Below are 14,989 nucleotides of genomic sequence, written 5' to 3'. Positions count from 1 at the left end.
TGGAAGAAGACAGCCGGCAGCAGCAGCAGCAAACAGCTAAACTGTGCAAAGTGCAAGCTGCTGCTGCTGCTGCTGCTGCTGCTGTCGCCACTGCATGCGGGTGCGCCGCGGATTTTCCCTCGAAATGGAAATGGAAATGGGGTGGCCTCGAAGGGGCCTTTTCGTATCTTCTTCTTCTTCTATTTTTTTTTTGTGTTTTTTGGTTTTCGTTGTGTTCGCTTCCTCTGATAATCGGCATCATCTTGCGCAAGCAACATGGCCGCCCAGCTGCTGCCGACGACGAGCGAAACAATGCAAATACGGCCAAAAGTAGCCTGCTGCTGCTGGTGTTGGTGTGTGTGTGTGTGTGTGTGTGTGTGTGTTTGTGTGTGTGTGTGTGTGGAAGGGGAAAAAGCAAAATGAAATGCTGCGGCAAAAGAGCTTAACAGAGTGGGTTGGGTGCCGGCCGCGCGCTGATTTGCGTTTGCATTTTATTGAATTAAGAAAGTGTTGCTTTCACACGGTAGGCTCAGAGCAAATGGAGGGCGTGTGTGTGTGTAGGAAGTGATGAAGGGGAGGGGGGTGGTAAATGAATGTGTCTTATTGTTGCCCAGCGCCCCAGTGACCAGCAGCATTAGCTGGAAGTGGAAATATAGGATCAGCAATCGAGCATCCCCCCAATGGGGGTGCGCTTGTATGTGTGTGTGTGTTAATGTCGCCCTTTTGCTGTTCCGCTTGGGAGTTCTCGTTTGGCTGCTCTAGTGCTGCGCTCTCGAACATTATACGCACCCCCCCTCCCCCTGGACTGGAAACCGGGGGAGCACATCATCCCCATGAACAACCCCCTGTGTTTGGGTGTAGTACCCATGACGTTTCCCTGTGAATTTTTAATGCCACGACTCGTGCCTTCAATACCCCGCGCCGCGCTCTCCCATCCCTCGGTTCTGCAACAATGGATCGACGACAACGAGGGGTGGGGGTGCGGGGGATGAAACAATGCCACAACGACGACGACGCCAAAGGCCGATGAAAAACCGGGGGGAGGGGGATGAATACCTTTTGCCAGAAAATTTGTCACCCTCCCCCTCCACCCCTGCTCCCTTTCATCCCGCATCCCCATCCCCACATCTTTAGCACCCTGCCCTGGTCTGGTCTGGGATCTTTGCTACTTCAGAGCCTGCTCTCCATGCCAGCATGGTTTTATCATCGTTGTGCTTACATCCTTCGGCACCACCACCACCCTCCCTTCCTTCCTCCCGGCGGTGGTTGTAAGGCTTCGCGCGATGCGCATTGTGTCTACCTTGTGTGCAGCAGCACCAGCAGCACACCTGGGGTTGTGGATTCTCTGGTTGTGCTTCCGGTTCCGTAGCGCCGGAACCCCAACACGGCACACGGCACACACACACACACACACACACTAGCAGACGGGCACGTTTGTAAGAAACAGCCGCAACGTGCGCTGTTGCGAGAGGCGGAGCTCTCTTGGGTGCCGCCGCCCTGCCAGTGGTGCTGGTGGTGGTGCTGGTGGTTGTACCGGTGGTGGTGGTGGTGGTGCCTCTGGGGTTCGTCGCTATCGCTTTCAATAATTAATGTTCTTCTCGGCGGACGCCCGACGCGCTCACGTTGCCTCGCCACGCGCCTTGTGTGTGTGTGTGTGTGTGCGCTTGTGTGTGTGTGTGTGTAAGTGTGGTAGCGCTGCTCGCTCACCAACTTCTACGTTGGTACTTTAAATTTTGTATAAATTAATCTCCATAAGCTCGCGCGCGCCCTTCGCGATTGTTTCGCTTGCTGCTGCTTCTGCTGCTGTCGAGTTCGAGTTCGAGTTCGAGTGGAGTAGCTTGCGTGTAGCGTAGAGCAGGGGGGGGGGGGGGAGCAGAGTCGAGGAGCTCATAAATACGCTAACTAATTCATTTCTTTTACAGCAGCAGCAGTAGCAGCAGCAGCAGTAGCCCGCCCGCCGATGGGTGCCGCCACCGCGGTAGAGAATAATTTTGAGACGTTATTAATTGAGATTCGTCGTGCCTGCGTCGTACTGCGTTTGGTGCGTGCGCCCTCTTCAGGACCTCCATAGTGGCCGTGGATAGAGTCCCGGCGACGACGCTCGGTTCTCGGCCATGGTCTGGCGTCAAATTTGTTGTAAACTGGTCCTATCAACCTATTAGCTATTAGCGCACTGGTGGAAAACGTACTGGAACGTTGTGTGCTCGTGTGAGAGCAGAGAAGCAGCTTCTCCGCGCGCGCACCGGGGTAAGAGATAGTAACAAACCCGTTTAACAGTACCTTTATATTTATTTTTAGGATTTTTTGCGCCGCCACAGATCGACAGATAGATGGTTGCACAGCAAGCCTTATGGTGTCCTCTTATCCAGCAGCCCGGCCCCTCAATCGCGAAGTACAGGTCCTGTGTTAATACCGTATATACTGACCGTGGCTATGCATTAAGCTCCCGGATTAGATTTTTTTTCAATTTTTTGCCTCAACGAAAACCGATTTTTTTTTGTTTTTTTGGTTGCAAAAGCAAAGGAAAAGTTATATTAAAATATTCCTTCCAACTGAATTGCCCATTGCGCCCTGGCCACTACTTTGCGGGCGATTTTCCGCTGACACGTTGTTCACTGATTTTGTAATATTTTGTAGAGTTTTTTTATCTTGTTAACGTCTTTAAATCTCGCAACATAGCGCACCATAAGTTTAAACTAACAAAACAATCATGTTTAGTAGCCGTTTTCTCGAAACGAAAAAAAAAAGTTGATTGAAACTCCTCCACAAAAATTTGAATTTTGAAGCCATCGAAAAATCGACATATTTAAATCAATGGGAAAAAAACCTAATATTGATTTTCTGTATCAGTTTTCCGTTTTGGGGGGCATTTTTAAAGATATTTAGGTATACTTTTAAACGTCCACACCATATGCCATCCGTTTTAGCAGCGTTTTTAGCAAGAAAACTAATTCAGGGACCTCGGGCATACCATCGCAAGCGAGATAACAACGTGTTAGAAGCGTTAGTAGTAAAACAACGGCACCTGCAGAGCTCGGTGCAGAGCGCAATGCGCACATCAACCTACCAGCCAGCCAGCCAGCCTGTCGGTGTCCTGCTTTGGTGGTAAAAAGCAGCAGCAGCAGCGGCAGCAGCAGCGTGCAGGGGATGTTAAATTGCCTCCGCGGCCTTTATCTATTGCTTATCTGGGATTTAGGGAACGGGTCCCATTGTGTATGCGCACTGGATGGATGCGTCCAGGCTGGATGATTGACGGCGTAAGCGCACACACACACACACCACATCCATTACAGGTGCGAGATCAAAGTCAAATAGGGTGGCTCCCTGATGACCCCTCTTCTTCTTCTGCTTCCTTCCGTTGCATCTCCAGCACAGGAGCAGTAGTAGAAGCAGTAGTAGTAGTAGTAGTAGTAGCAGTAATAGCAGTAGCAGTAGTAGCAGTAATAGATAGTAGCAGTAGTAGTAGCAGTTGTGGTACTTACAGGCAACGGTCATGTTCCCGACACCGTGGGCCAGCTTGAACTCGGGCGCGTCGCCCGAAATCTCGCACCGGTACGAGCCGCTCGAGCGGGTGTTGAGCTTGTGCAGCTGGATGCTGCACTGGTAGTGGTTGCACACCTGGGCGGTCGAGTTCGGCACCACCGTCACCCCGTCCACGTCGAACAGCATCAGGTTTTGGGGCATCAGCGGTGAGTATCTGCGGGACACACGGTAGTGCAGGTATCCGTTAGTGTGCTACACACGAAGAGGGGGAGTGGGGGAGGGACACCAACGTACCTGAAGAACTCCCGCTCATCCTTGTACCATTTGACGGAGTTGAGCTTGTGCGTGCCCATATCGTAGCTGCAGGACAGTGTGACCGTCTCCTGCACGTCCGCCACGTCCGGCACCAGGATTTCTGTGAGCTGCAGCCCATCCACAGGCCGTGCTAGCGCTGTCCGTAGAAGAGAGCGAGAGAGAAGGAGAGGGAGAGAGAGAGAATAACAGTAGGTTAGTAAGTAGTTATAGTTGTTGTTTGGAATTGCATTCCGGTTGCTGTGCTGTTTGTTTGTACTAGAAAGTTATACCAAAAAGGCAGCATTGTTGACGAATTTCTTCTTTCTTTTACTTTAAGGACCCTCCTCCGTTCCTGAGTATATTAGACGTCTCGTACCGGGAGGGTGCACCATCTAGACCATCTGGACCTATTTAAATGTTGAATAACTTCACCATAACGTTGGCAAAATGGCACAGGATTTATGTCATTTATTGATGATGTCAGAAAATAGCCAAATAGGCCACCCCCCCCCCCCACCCCTAGAGCACGGCTTGATTGCTCAAATTACGTCCATGGCCCGTAAGATGATGATTTTGGCAACGGGATTTGGTAAATTGTTGCGAAAAATCAAACGTTTTCTCCTTTTTCGGGCAACAACGTTCATTCGAAATTTGTGAAGCAAAAACTAAAACGCGAGTGTCTACAGAAAACGGATTTTGTCCTTCCACCTGAATGATCCTAGGGTAGGGTTTGGCATGATGAGAACAAGGTACCTAACTTGTTCTTACCGTATGGTGTCGATTTTTTGTATTGAAATAGATCGAACGACATCAGCACGACTGCGTTTCTGATGATTTTTAATGGACAATCATCAAAAAGGGAAACTTAAACAGTATTCACGAAATGTATCAAAAAACTAACTGAAATGACAGTAATGTGGAACGAGAGGGCAAATGATATGGCCTACTGTACTGTGCCAAAAAAAAATTGGAATGATGTCAAAGTAAAAGTTGATAAAAAATGATATCAAAAGCTAGGGAATAATTTTCATCAATATTTTTCCTAAAAGGTAATGAAAAAAAAACCTACAAAATGACACCGTTCTTTTCTGAGATAGGGCCTATTATTATGTGCGGCCAAATATTAACTGTGCCAAGCAGTCAGTTGACAACCTTTAGGGTGTGTGTAAAAGGAGCAGGAACTCCGATTCCGATTTTAGCTATTAGTTGTTCAGTTTGTCTTTCGTTTGCTGGCATACACCTTCACCTTCCAATAGGACTTCCTACAGGAAAAGGCATAAAATGGCATTGGCAGACAGACGATTCATAGAGATATGGTTTAGTTTGTAAAAAAATTGGGCGAAACATGACGAAGTTATTGAACATTTAAACGTACAGAGTGTGTGTGTGTGTGTGTCCCAGGCAACCATGTGGCTTTGGCAGTGTATCTCTCTCTCTCTCTCTCACACACACACACACACACACACACACATGCGATCAACGCAGCGGATTTGAGATGGATTCCATTCCATTCACCCCCCCCCCATGTCAAGGGTTCGAATCCGTGGCCTCCGAACTCCGTGGAACGATACTTTAACCTCCCTTTCCCAGTGCAGACACACCATTTTGCAGCTGTCACGTGCCAGGAGTGTGTGTGTGTGTGTGTGTGTGTGTGTGTGTGTGCTCCTGGTCTTCCCGTCAGCAGCAGCAGCAGCAGCCGCCTGTTTTCGTTGACATTTCGAGTGTGTTTTCCGATCACTTGAACCACACACACACACACACACACTCACACATTACCTTTGGCTTTGCCTGGGCGTGTTTGTATTTTGTTTGCTCGCTCCACATGTGTGTGTGTGTGCGCGCGAAGAGCTCTTCGGATCCTCGTCATCATCAGCTAACCCCTCCGCCCCGGGACCCCCAGGAGACCACCGATTAACATTCGATTTGTCCCCTGGCGTCTCTGGCCACCACCACCGGTAGTCAAAGCAGCAGTGGGGTGGCGGTGGCGAACTTAAAAATGCTCTCTCTCTCTCTCTCTCTCTCTCTCTCTCTCTCTCTCTCTCGCTCTCTCTCTCATACCCCTTATCTCTTCCTCCTCAGCAGCAGCAGCAGGCGGGAGGGAAGCATATTTTCCGAAGCAGAAAACGGGGCGCGCTGCTGGTTTGACTTGGCCGGGCCGGGCCTTGTGTGGCGCGAAATGGAACCATCAATCATCGGCATTCCCGTCCCGTCGACACACTCCCTCTCTTTCGCTCTCGCTGGCGCTCCGTTGTAGCTCTCTCTCTCTCTTAGTCGCGGTCACGCGTCACGCGTCACTGGACCATAAGGACAGGACAGGACAGGAAGGCTGCTGGTAGGAAGAGTGGTGCTGGTTGGGTTGGGTTGGGAGTGGGTGGACCTGGTAAATGGGTGCTAAATTCCAGTTTTATCCCACCATCCCACCTTTTTATTTTTCTTCTTTCTTTTCATTCTTCATAGTCCTCTTCTTCTTCTTCTTTTTCTTCTGCTTGTGAAGAGTTGATGGAAAAGCCACATGGAAACATAGAGCCACATGGACACACACACACACGCTGGTGGTGGTGGTTGACCAAATTTATGACCAAAACATGACCATGAATGAGAACGGTGAGCGAACAGTGAAGAGCGACGGGGGTTAGTTATTAGTTTCTCTCCTTCTCCTTCCCAAGCCACTCGAAGCACCTCGAAGAGCGAGCACCCCACGAGCTTCATTAAAATCGTTTCTTTCGTTCGAGCTTCGACTACTACTACTACTACTACTTCGTCGTGTACCGACCGTTTGATTGGGACATGCAGCAGCAGAGCAGCATCGGATTTGATCGGATCGGTGGTGGTGGTGGTGGTGCATCACCGACAATAAGGATCTCGCTCGCGTCTTGAGCACCACCAGCGGCCGATTGCCCCGTTAACTAATTGTGACAGGGAAATAAAACTGTCGCTCAGTAATTTCTCGCATCCTCTCTCTCTTTCTCACTCTCTCTCTCGCTTTCTCTTCTAGCTAGCGAGCAGATAGCGCGCGCGCAGCGCGAAACGAGCGCCAAAGAAGGACAGGATGGAGAATCGCTCGCAAGCAAGGACTCGCCTCGGACTGGATCGCGACTGTTGTAATGTTTCTGTTGCTCCGATGAGGATGGGGCTGGTGCGGAAAGAGGTGCGGTGCGAGAGAGAGAGGAGGGAAAGGGCCAAACGAGGCGAACAGCACGGCGTGGACGGCGGTCGTGGACGTGAAAATCAGGCTCTCGGCAGACAGAAAGCGCAATTGAGAGCATTTAACGCGCGCGGGGAAAAGAAGGATCATTGTAAAAGGATCGTTGTAAAAAAGGCAGCAAGCGCGCTTGTGTGTGTGTGTGTGTTTATGTTTGAAAGAGAGAAAAAGAAAGAGAGAGAAAGAAAGAGAAAGAGAGAGAAAGAGAGAAGGAAACAGGGGTTTTGAAGAAGAAGAAAAACACAAAACAGAATAAATAGGAAACCATCCCTTGTAATGGCTAACCACGACGTCATAAGACGGTGCACCAGGGGGTGTGTGTGTGTGTGTGCATGTGTGTGTTGGTGTGCTTTAAGAGGCTCGCTGTTTGAGGCGCGCGAGCACCTTCAACTCGGTGGATGGTAGAGGACTCGTCCCCGACACTACTACTACTACTACTACTACTACTACTACTACTACTACTACTACTACTAGTATGAGAAGGTGGTTCCAGGTGGGGTGCGTGGGAAGCGCCAGAGCGCCACAGTAATGAAGCAGCAATGAGCCGCTCGTCAAATGCTCCTAAAAGGAGCAGCAGCAGCAGCAACAGCAGCAGTAGTAGCAGTTAAATGGAGTAACACACACACACGCGCACACACACACAGAGAGTAACGTAATTACAGCAGCGCTCGAGATGAAAGGAGCGAAGGTGCAGAAGGTGCAGCTCTGCAGCACACGATAACGACTGCACACGGTTTAGAGGGGTGACGAAGGGGGGTTGGGGGTGGGGGGAGGGGTGCAGCAGTTAGTGATGGTGGTTGGTTGTTGAATTGCACACGAGCAGAGCAGAGCAGAGAATTGGCAGAGAAGTATGTGCGCACACACACACACACGGACACGGACACGGACACCTCTCTTGCTATATGCTGCTGCGTTTTGTGGCGTTTGCGGACAGGTTAAGTGACAGATTAGCTTCGTTGTTGTTGGTGGTTTTTCGGAGTGGCTTAGCTCTGCACTCCACACACACACACACGCACACACACGTTGAGTGGGCTAGTTAGGGGCGTAGCGAGATGAGCATCACCTTTTGTCTGTCTCATCAGCGCGCGCATGTGTGTGTCAATGGGGGGGCGGTGGTCATCAGCGACGACGAGGTGTCTGGAACATCATTACAACCCCCCCCAGATGCTTGCGCGAACACCACCGAACTTGGACACGAGATGTGTTCAAAAAACAGAAAGTGACATTCGGATTTACATTTTGAAAATTCCTCCATTTTTTTTTTGGCCCAAAACCAATTTTATTGCCCTCAAAGTAATCAAAGTAAAGGTTAAGGGGCGTATCTCAAACAGTAGTGAAAGTGTTTTTCAAGCTAACAGATCAGTAACAGTGCTGACAGCTTACCAAAAAAAATATATATATTAATAAAGCTATCCCTTTACGAGGAGGTAAATATAATATCACCAATAAAGTCTGTTCAGAGTGCTGTTGGTTCTCTTACCTTGCAGGATGAGCACTAGCACGATCGCCAGTAGCCGAAGTCGGTTGATCTGAGCCGCTATCATCGTCACCATCTGCATCATCATCATCTGCTGCTGCGCCCTTTTCGTCACACACATACACACGCGCGAGTTCTATAACTCACTCGCACGCACTACGAGCAGGTCGGTAGTAGTAGTAGTAGTAGTAGTAGTAGTAGTAGTAGTAGTAGTCAAAGGTAGTAATTGAACAGGAAAAGGTAGTCTACGTAACAGTAGGTGATCGTTTCGAAGTCCTAACTACAGGCGAGCGACTAGTGCATCACACGCACACACACACACACACACAGGCCCCCCTCGTGTTTTGGTGTCACTTTGGTGGCTGCACCAGCAGCAGCAGCAGCACCACTGTTGTTGTTCGAGATATTACCTCCTCTAGGGCCGTCGGCATATTCGTCGGCCCCCCCCGCGTCGGCTCTATCACACACACACACACACACACACTGCGCACTTGGACACTTACGACACCAGAGGGCACACACTGAGGGGTTGTTTTCTTCTTTTATTTTTTTTGACTTAACTTTAGACACGGTCACTACTTATTAGGCACTCACAGGGGAGTGGGGGACGGGGGTGGTCAAGGGTGTCAAAACGGATCGCTGTCAGCGGGCTAGGCTACTGAGTAGTACTGAGTCCGATCGTACCATCGATCCATCGCGCTATCGCCGCGCCGCCAGACAAGTCGCGCTGCAGGAAGAGAACGAAGAGATCAGATGTGGTTCCTGTCAGTTTGGCGATCAGGGGGGCGCGCCAGCGCCACATCCCTTGCCGGCGTCCAGTTAAGTTTTTTTTCCTAGGTCAGTACAACTGTCCTTGATTATTGTGCAAAATTTGAGCGGAATCCGTCAACCCGTTTGCGCACAGCAATTTTTTAAGTAAATCGATGTCAGTAGAGTAAGCGACGATTTTTGTTTTATGGCTTAAGGGGGGGGCTTCGGTATTTTATTTTATTTATTCGCAATTATTTTTTATATTTTTATAAGTTCTTATCCTTTCAAGAGTATTGTGTAAAATTCTGAGATCAATCGGAGCAAAACTGACAAAGATATTGATTTTTGAAAAACAGAGCTTCATACAAGGCTCAGTGCATCTCGCAACTTTGAATCGCGATTCCCAAAACCTACGATTTCAAAGTCGGTTGGCCCATCGTAGCACAAAAACTACTGAACCGATCGATTTGAAATTTTGAACATAAAATCTGTACACTATTTGTCAGGTAGCCCCGTTGAGTTTTTATAAAAATTGTTGATACTTTTTTTTACATAATTTTTTGAATTATGTAAAGCTCATTGTTTGAGGCAATATCGAAAACAAGCTTCACTTTTTCAACTTTAAAAATCTGCCAAAAATCTAAAAATGGGAAATTCTATAATTCTATCTAAAGTTCATGAAACAGCTGGTAATGGTGATTTTCGAACGCCATATCTTTCACATCAGCGATGTTTTCATCGGTCGGAGGACGTTAATGACCAGACCAGACCAGACAAGGCGAACTGCTGACATCGGTCCAACCACTTTTGAAGGCTTTGTAGCACTTCTATGCACGAGTTTTCGATAAAGTGTTATTACCAAAGACCTTTTGCAACATTTTCAATGCATCGACACACGATATCTGATTTGCAAAACAATACTTTAAGTTCTTTGTTGTTCAACGTCGTCACCCGTGATAACGAATTATCGCCTACTACTGACATCGACTTACTTAAAAAATTGCTGTGCGCAAACGGGTTGACGGATTCCGCTCAAATTTTGCACAACAATTAAGGACAGTTGTACCAACCTAGGAAAAAAAAACTTAACTGGATCCGACAGCCCAATCAGATTTAAATCGACCTATTCCCCCCGTAGTACTTTCTTGACAGAATGTATCTATATATCCGGACTATCCGGACTGTCCGGTGACTCTATTGGGGGCTCTCTTGCTCTCTCTATCTGCGCATCACATCCGCAGCAGCAGCACCTGAGAGGTCAGGGCCCTGGAGCAGGGTTGAGGGGTTGGTGTCGTTTTGTGTCTGTAACGCTAGAGGCAGCAGACTAGAGGCAGCGAACTCAATCCGTTTCAGTTCAGCCCTGTTTACAGGGAAGGGGGTTGGGGTGAGGCTTCAGGGGGGGGGGGGGGTGGTTCCGGGGATGCAGACACCTGGACACACGGAACGGGAACAGGAATAACATGGTGGTGGTGGTTAGTGTCCGCTGCTTAATCCTTCTGGTTGATGGGTTGATTGCTGTGATGTCTGTCTGTGAGCGCGGCAGCAGCAGAGTCTCTGAACTGTACTGCACCACCACCACCATCATCCCCGCTCACCCCTCCCCCCGGAATGGCACCGCCGGATGGCAGGACCGGAGGCCGTGTTTTGGATGTCGTTTCGACCGCGATGGCGATGGCGATGGCGATATTGCTGCTGCTGCACCCCTGCACCCTTAAGGCACACACACACACCACCCTTCGAGGCAAGCGATAAGCGCCACCCCTCGCTCCGCTCGCTTTCCGGCGCTTAATTTGTTTTTCCTTGCGGTTTTCCGTCCGTTTCGTGGTCATCCAGGGTGGCGAGGGGTGCGAACCTCCCTTCCTTCCTCCCTCGCTCCCTTGGGGGGGGGGGGGTTGCATGTCACTGACAGAGCAGAGAGACATCCATAGTGCTCTCTGGAACACTAAAAACCGGTGCTGGCGAATGCGCAATACAGGGGGTGGGGGGGGCACTCCACCCCCCTTCCACCTATCCATCCCCCCGTGCCACACGCAGCTTGTCATTTGCAGGCACGGGCTCAAGCCTACCAAGTCTATGGGATGAAGAAGTGGAGGGGGTGGAGTGGACATGCCCCTCCCCCAGTCTTCATCCCTTGTCTTGTGCGAATAAAAAGTCGAACCTTCGCCCGTCAAGTGGGCTTTAGGGGTCCTTACTCTTGGCGTACTACTACTGCTGCTGCTGCTGTTGCTGCTGGCGAGGCTAATCAATCTCGAGACGGAACCTGCTGCAATGATGTTGCTGCTGTACCGTCTCTCAACATCATCGTTTCGCCCCTTTTCCGGACTTGCCTTCTTCGGGACCAGATGATGCACCACTAGTCTGCTACTTCCTACGATCCTTTGGACTCTGGACTTGGATGCTCTTGGTAATGGATGCCCTCGCCCAGATGGCGCGCGCGCCCCCGTGAAACTCCCGGGAAAATCCCCAAATCACTTTCACTTTCATGGTCTCTCTCTGCTCTCTCTGCTCTAGGGAGAAGCGAATGAAGTGGTGAGGGGGGGACCTATGTCCATTGCGTCATACAGGAGGAAAGGAGTAGAAGAAGAAGGAGGAGGACCTTTGACCCAGTCGACCAGCTACCACCGAGCCAAACCGAGGAAACTAAAAGCTACTACAAGCAGCACTGCTTGTGCTGTTGTGGTACTACTCGATTTTCGGTCTACACCCCGAACGGGGAACCTTCACCTCCGTTTCCGGTTTTTACACCCTCGCTTGCACCCTTGGGACCCCGGGGTGGGCTATTGATGGATCGAGTCCCCTGGACCTTGAGGTAGGAGTAACATTTGGGGCGCCCCCTTTTTGTTTATTTACTTTCTTCTTCCCACCCCCAAGAGACGACGGGTAATGGGGCGGGGGGGATGGGGGTTGTGTGGTACGACGAGATGCACACGCACACACACACACACAGAGTCTTATACACTGCAAGGCCTACACCTCGATACACACACACACACAGAGTGCTGTTGTTCCAGGACCACCCCTCGGGGGAGGTTTTCCCGGGAATGGATGGAAGCGGAAGACACGACACAGTAAGAGAAAGGGAGGGAGGGGCTGCTGCTGCTGCTGCTGCTGGCCTAACTGCTGCCTGGCGGGCTTTTGTCCATCATCACACACACACGCACACACACACACTCACTTTTGGTGCACCAACGCAAAAAAACGCGCGCCTTACTTACACCACCGTCACCGTGGCGCGGGGAAAGAGGGAATAGTGTGGGTGGCACCGTAAAGCCCACTCCGGTGTAGCACTACCACCAGCACCACCAGCACCAGCACCACCACCACGCACCGTCGTGTGTGTAGCTCTCGCAGCGTCTCTCTCGCGAGGGGCCGAGATGGCGATTCGAGAGCTCCGTACGCTGCCGGGACCGAATGGAAACTACTGGCTGGTACTGGCTGGTACTGGCTGTGTTGGGTGTGCACTCCGCCGAACGAGAAACGGACACGGGATCCCGAGTGCCGAACGCCCGAGCATACAACGCATCCCCAGCATCCAGCATCCAGCCTTCATTCGGTGTATTTTCCCCGAATTTCCACGAAGCAGCAGTTCGTCCGGCGGTCGGTTCGGGATCGCTGTTCGTGCGTTCCGAAGCGTTCAGCCCCCCATCATTGAAGCGCGCTCGTGATGGATGCTGTATGAGCAGCGAGCGAACACAGCGAGTGATGATGATGATGATGGTTGGTTGGTTGGTTAACAACCGAAGCGGCCTCGGTTGTCGTCGTCGTGCCAAACGCGGATTCGTTTCCAGGAATCATCGGGTCCAGCAAAAGGGGCATTCCGGCCACAGAACAGGCCTTAGACGGGCCGCGAGAGGACCTCCTCGACGCGCGAGCGAGCCTCGCGATTAGGATCTGAGGCGCACGGTATTTTCACGCCAAAAAATATCAAACATCTCTACCGGATTATGCATTATTTCAGGGGTTAAATGTCTCTACCGAATTGCATACCTTCAGGGGTTACATATTTAGTTTATAATAGCTTTTAGTCTATTAAGGGGGCCAGAAGGTATTTTATTTTAATTCTTCGCATTTACTTTTTACAATTTTTTATCATTGCTTAACCTTTCAAGAGTATTGTGTAAAACTTTGGGATCAATCGAAGCAAAACTGACAAAGATATGGATTTTTGAAAATCCGCCTTTCATATAAGGCTCAAAGCATTTCGCGACTTTAAGGGGGGCTTCGGTACTTTATTTTAATCCTCGCATTTACATTTTACAATTTTTTATTACTGCTTATCCTTTCAAGAGTATTGTGCGAAATTTTGGGATGAATCGGAACAAAACTACCAAAGATATGGATTTTCGAAAATACGCCTTTCATAGAAGGATCAAAGCATTTCGCGACTTTGAATCGCGTTTTCCCAAAAACCAACGTTTTCAAAGTCGGTGCCCATCATAGCATAAAAATTACTGGACCGATCGATTTGAAATTTTGAACACATAATCTGTGCACTATTTGCCAGGTAGCCCCGTCGAGTTTTTATGAAAATTGTTGATACTTTTTTTTAAATAATTCTTTTAAATTATGTAAAGTTAGCTGTTTGGAAAAACATCGAAAAAAGCATTACTTTTCACAACTTCAAAAATCTGCCAAAAATCGAAAAATGGGAAATTCTATAAAAACTTGACGGGGCTACTTGGATAAACTTATAATCTAACAAAAGAATAGTCGTTTGAATATTTCTGATGACCCAGCACGTAGCTACGAGAGGCACCGCAAAAAGTACATTTATGCAAAGTTGTCTTTCTAGATTGGATGCCATGACCGTAGTTTTGAACAAATCTTCCCCCAAAATAGAACCAAATATTCTTGAAAAGATGTAGTTTAATATGAGATTATTTTGAAAAAGCAAAATTGACTGGTTTCTTCACTAAAATTCGTCAAAAATATACCCTTTTTGGACTTGAAATAACCAAAGCCCCCCCCTTAAACAATAATCGGCCAAATTTCTTGTCCTTTCATACAAAGTGGCTGGTTAGCAGTCGCTTAAACATCGAGTGACCACATTGCATAGTCTTTGTTATATGGGAAGTATCTACATCCCTTACTGAATTGCATAACTTTAGGGGATCAAATATTTTTAGCTTTCTTGGAAGGGGTAAGGCGGTAGAAGGATTTTTTACTAGGTTACTAGGAAACAGCTCTTCTTCCTCTTTTTTTAAGATGGCAGTTCAGTTTCTGGGCACATTTGATTTATAGTTATTTATCCGCGATCAACTTGCAATTAGAAACCGCCTAAAATTAGGCAGTTCGGTTGCGGATGTAGCTTATGCCGATTATATTCTAGCAGACAAAAAAAAGAAAAGGGAAAAACGCTATTGACAGAAGGGGTGTATGCAACCGGGGGTCTCTTAACGCCCTTAAGATATCCGCCGGTAGAACAATTTTGGGTCTCTTAAACAATAAGAGACCCGGTTGCATATAACTTTCTGTTTCAATGGCGATCCAGGCGACCAGCAAAACGGTCGCGTTGTAATCGCTCAGCTCAACTGTATCCGGGAAAGTTTCCCAGAGAAGCCGCCGTTTGTTGTGCTCTCCTGTGCTGATGGACAGCTCCTCGGCAATCCATCCATCCACATCCGGATTCCAGCTTCCGAGGAGGGAGGTTCCCGTGCATCGTGGCCGTTCGGTGTCGACGGCCCAGGTCAGGATCGTCAGAAGATGCCAGGAACTTCGCGTTTAATTTCGCTGAAAAGCTGACGTGCGGCCGCCACCACCCCTCCCCTCCCCTCCCCCCGCACCGTGTGATTACACGGAGCACC

The 14,989-nt window shown here is 49.1% G+C and overlaps 1 protein-coding gene across 1 annotated transcript in view; it reads right to left on the bottom strand.

Moving 5' to 3' along the window:
- LOC125955947 (uncharacterized) overlaps positions 1-12,478 on the bottom strand; it is a 24,673-nt gene extending 12,195 nt beyond the window's left edge. Inside the window, exons 1-4 of the mRNA XM_049687320.1 lie at positions 12,401-12,478; positions 8,439-9,162; positions 3,757-3,913; positions 3,462-3,676 (exon numbers count right to left, since the gene is read on the bottom strand). Of these exons, the coding sequence (XP_049543277.1) occupies positions 3,462-3,676; positions 3,757-3,913; positions 8,439-8,556 (490 nt within the window). The 5' untranslated portion in view covers positions 8,557-9,162; positions 12,401-12,478. The remainder of the gene's footprint in view (positions 1-3,461; positions 3,677-3,756; positions 3,914-8,438; positions 9,163-12,400) is intronic.
- Positions 12,479-14,989: the final 2,511 nt, after the last annotated feature.

Source organism: Anopheles darlingi, chromosome X, assembly GCF_943734745.1.
Source record: "Anopheles darlingi chromosome X, idAnoDarlMG_H_01, whole genome shotgun sequence".
Lineage (NCBI taxonomy): Eukaryota > Metazoa > Arthropoda > Insecta > Diptera > Culicidae > Anopheles > Anopheles darlingi.
The sequence above is the reverse complement of the archived record's forward strand: the minus strand, read 5'-3'. Positions and strand labels throughout refer to the sequence as shown.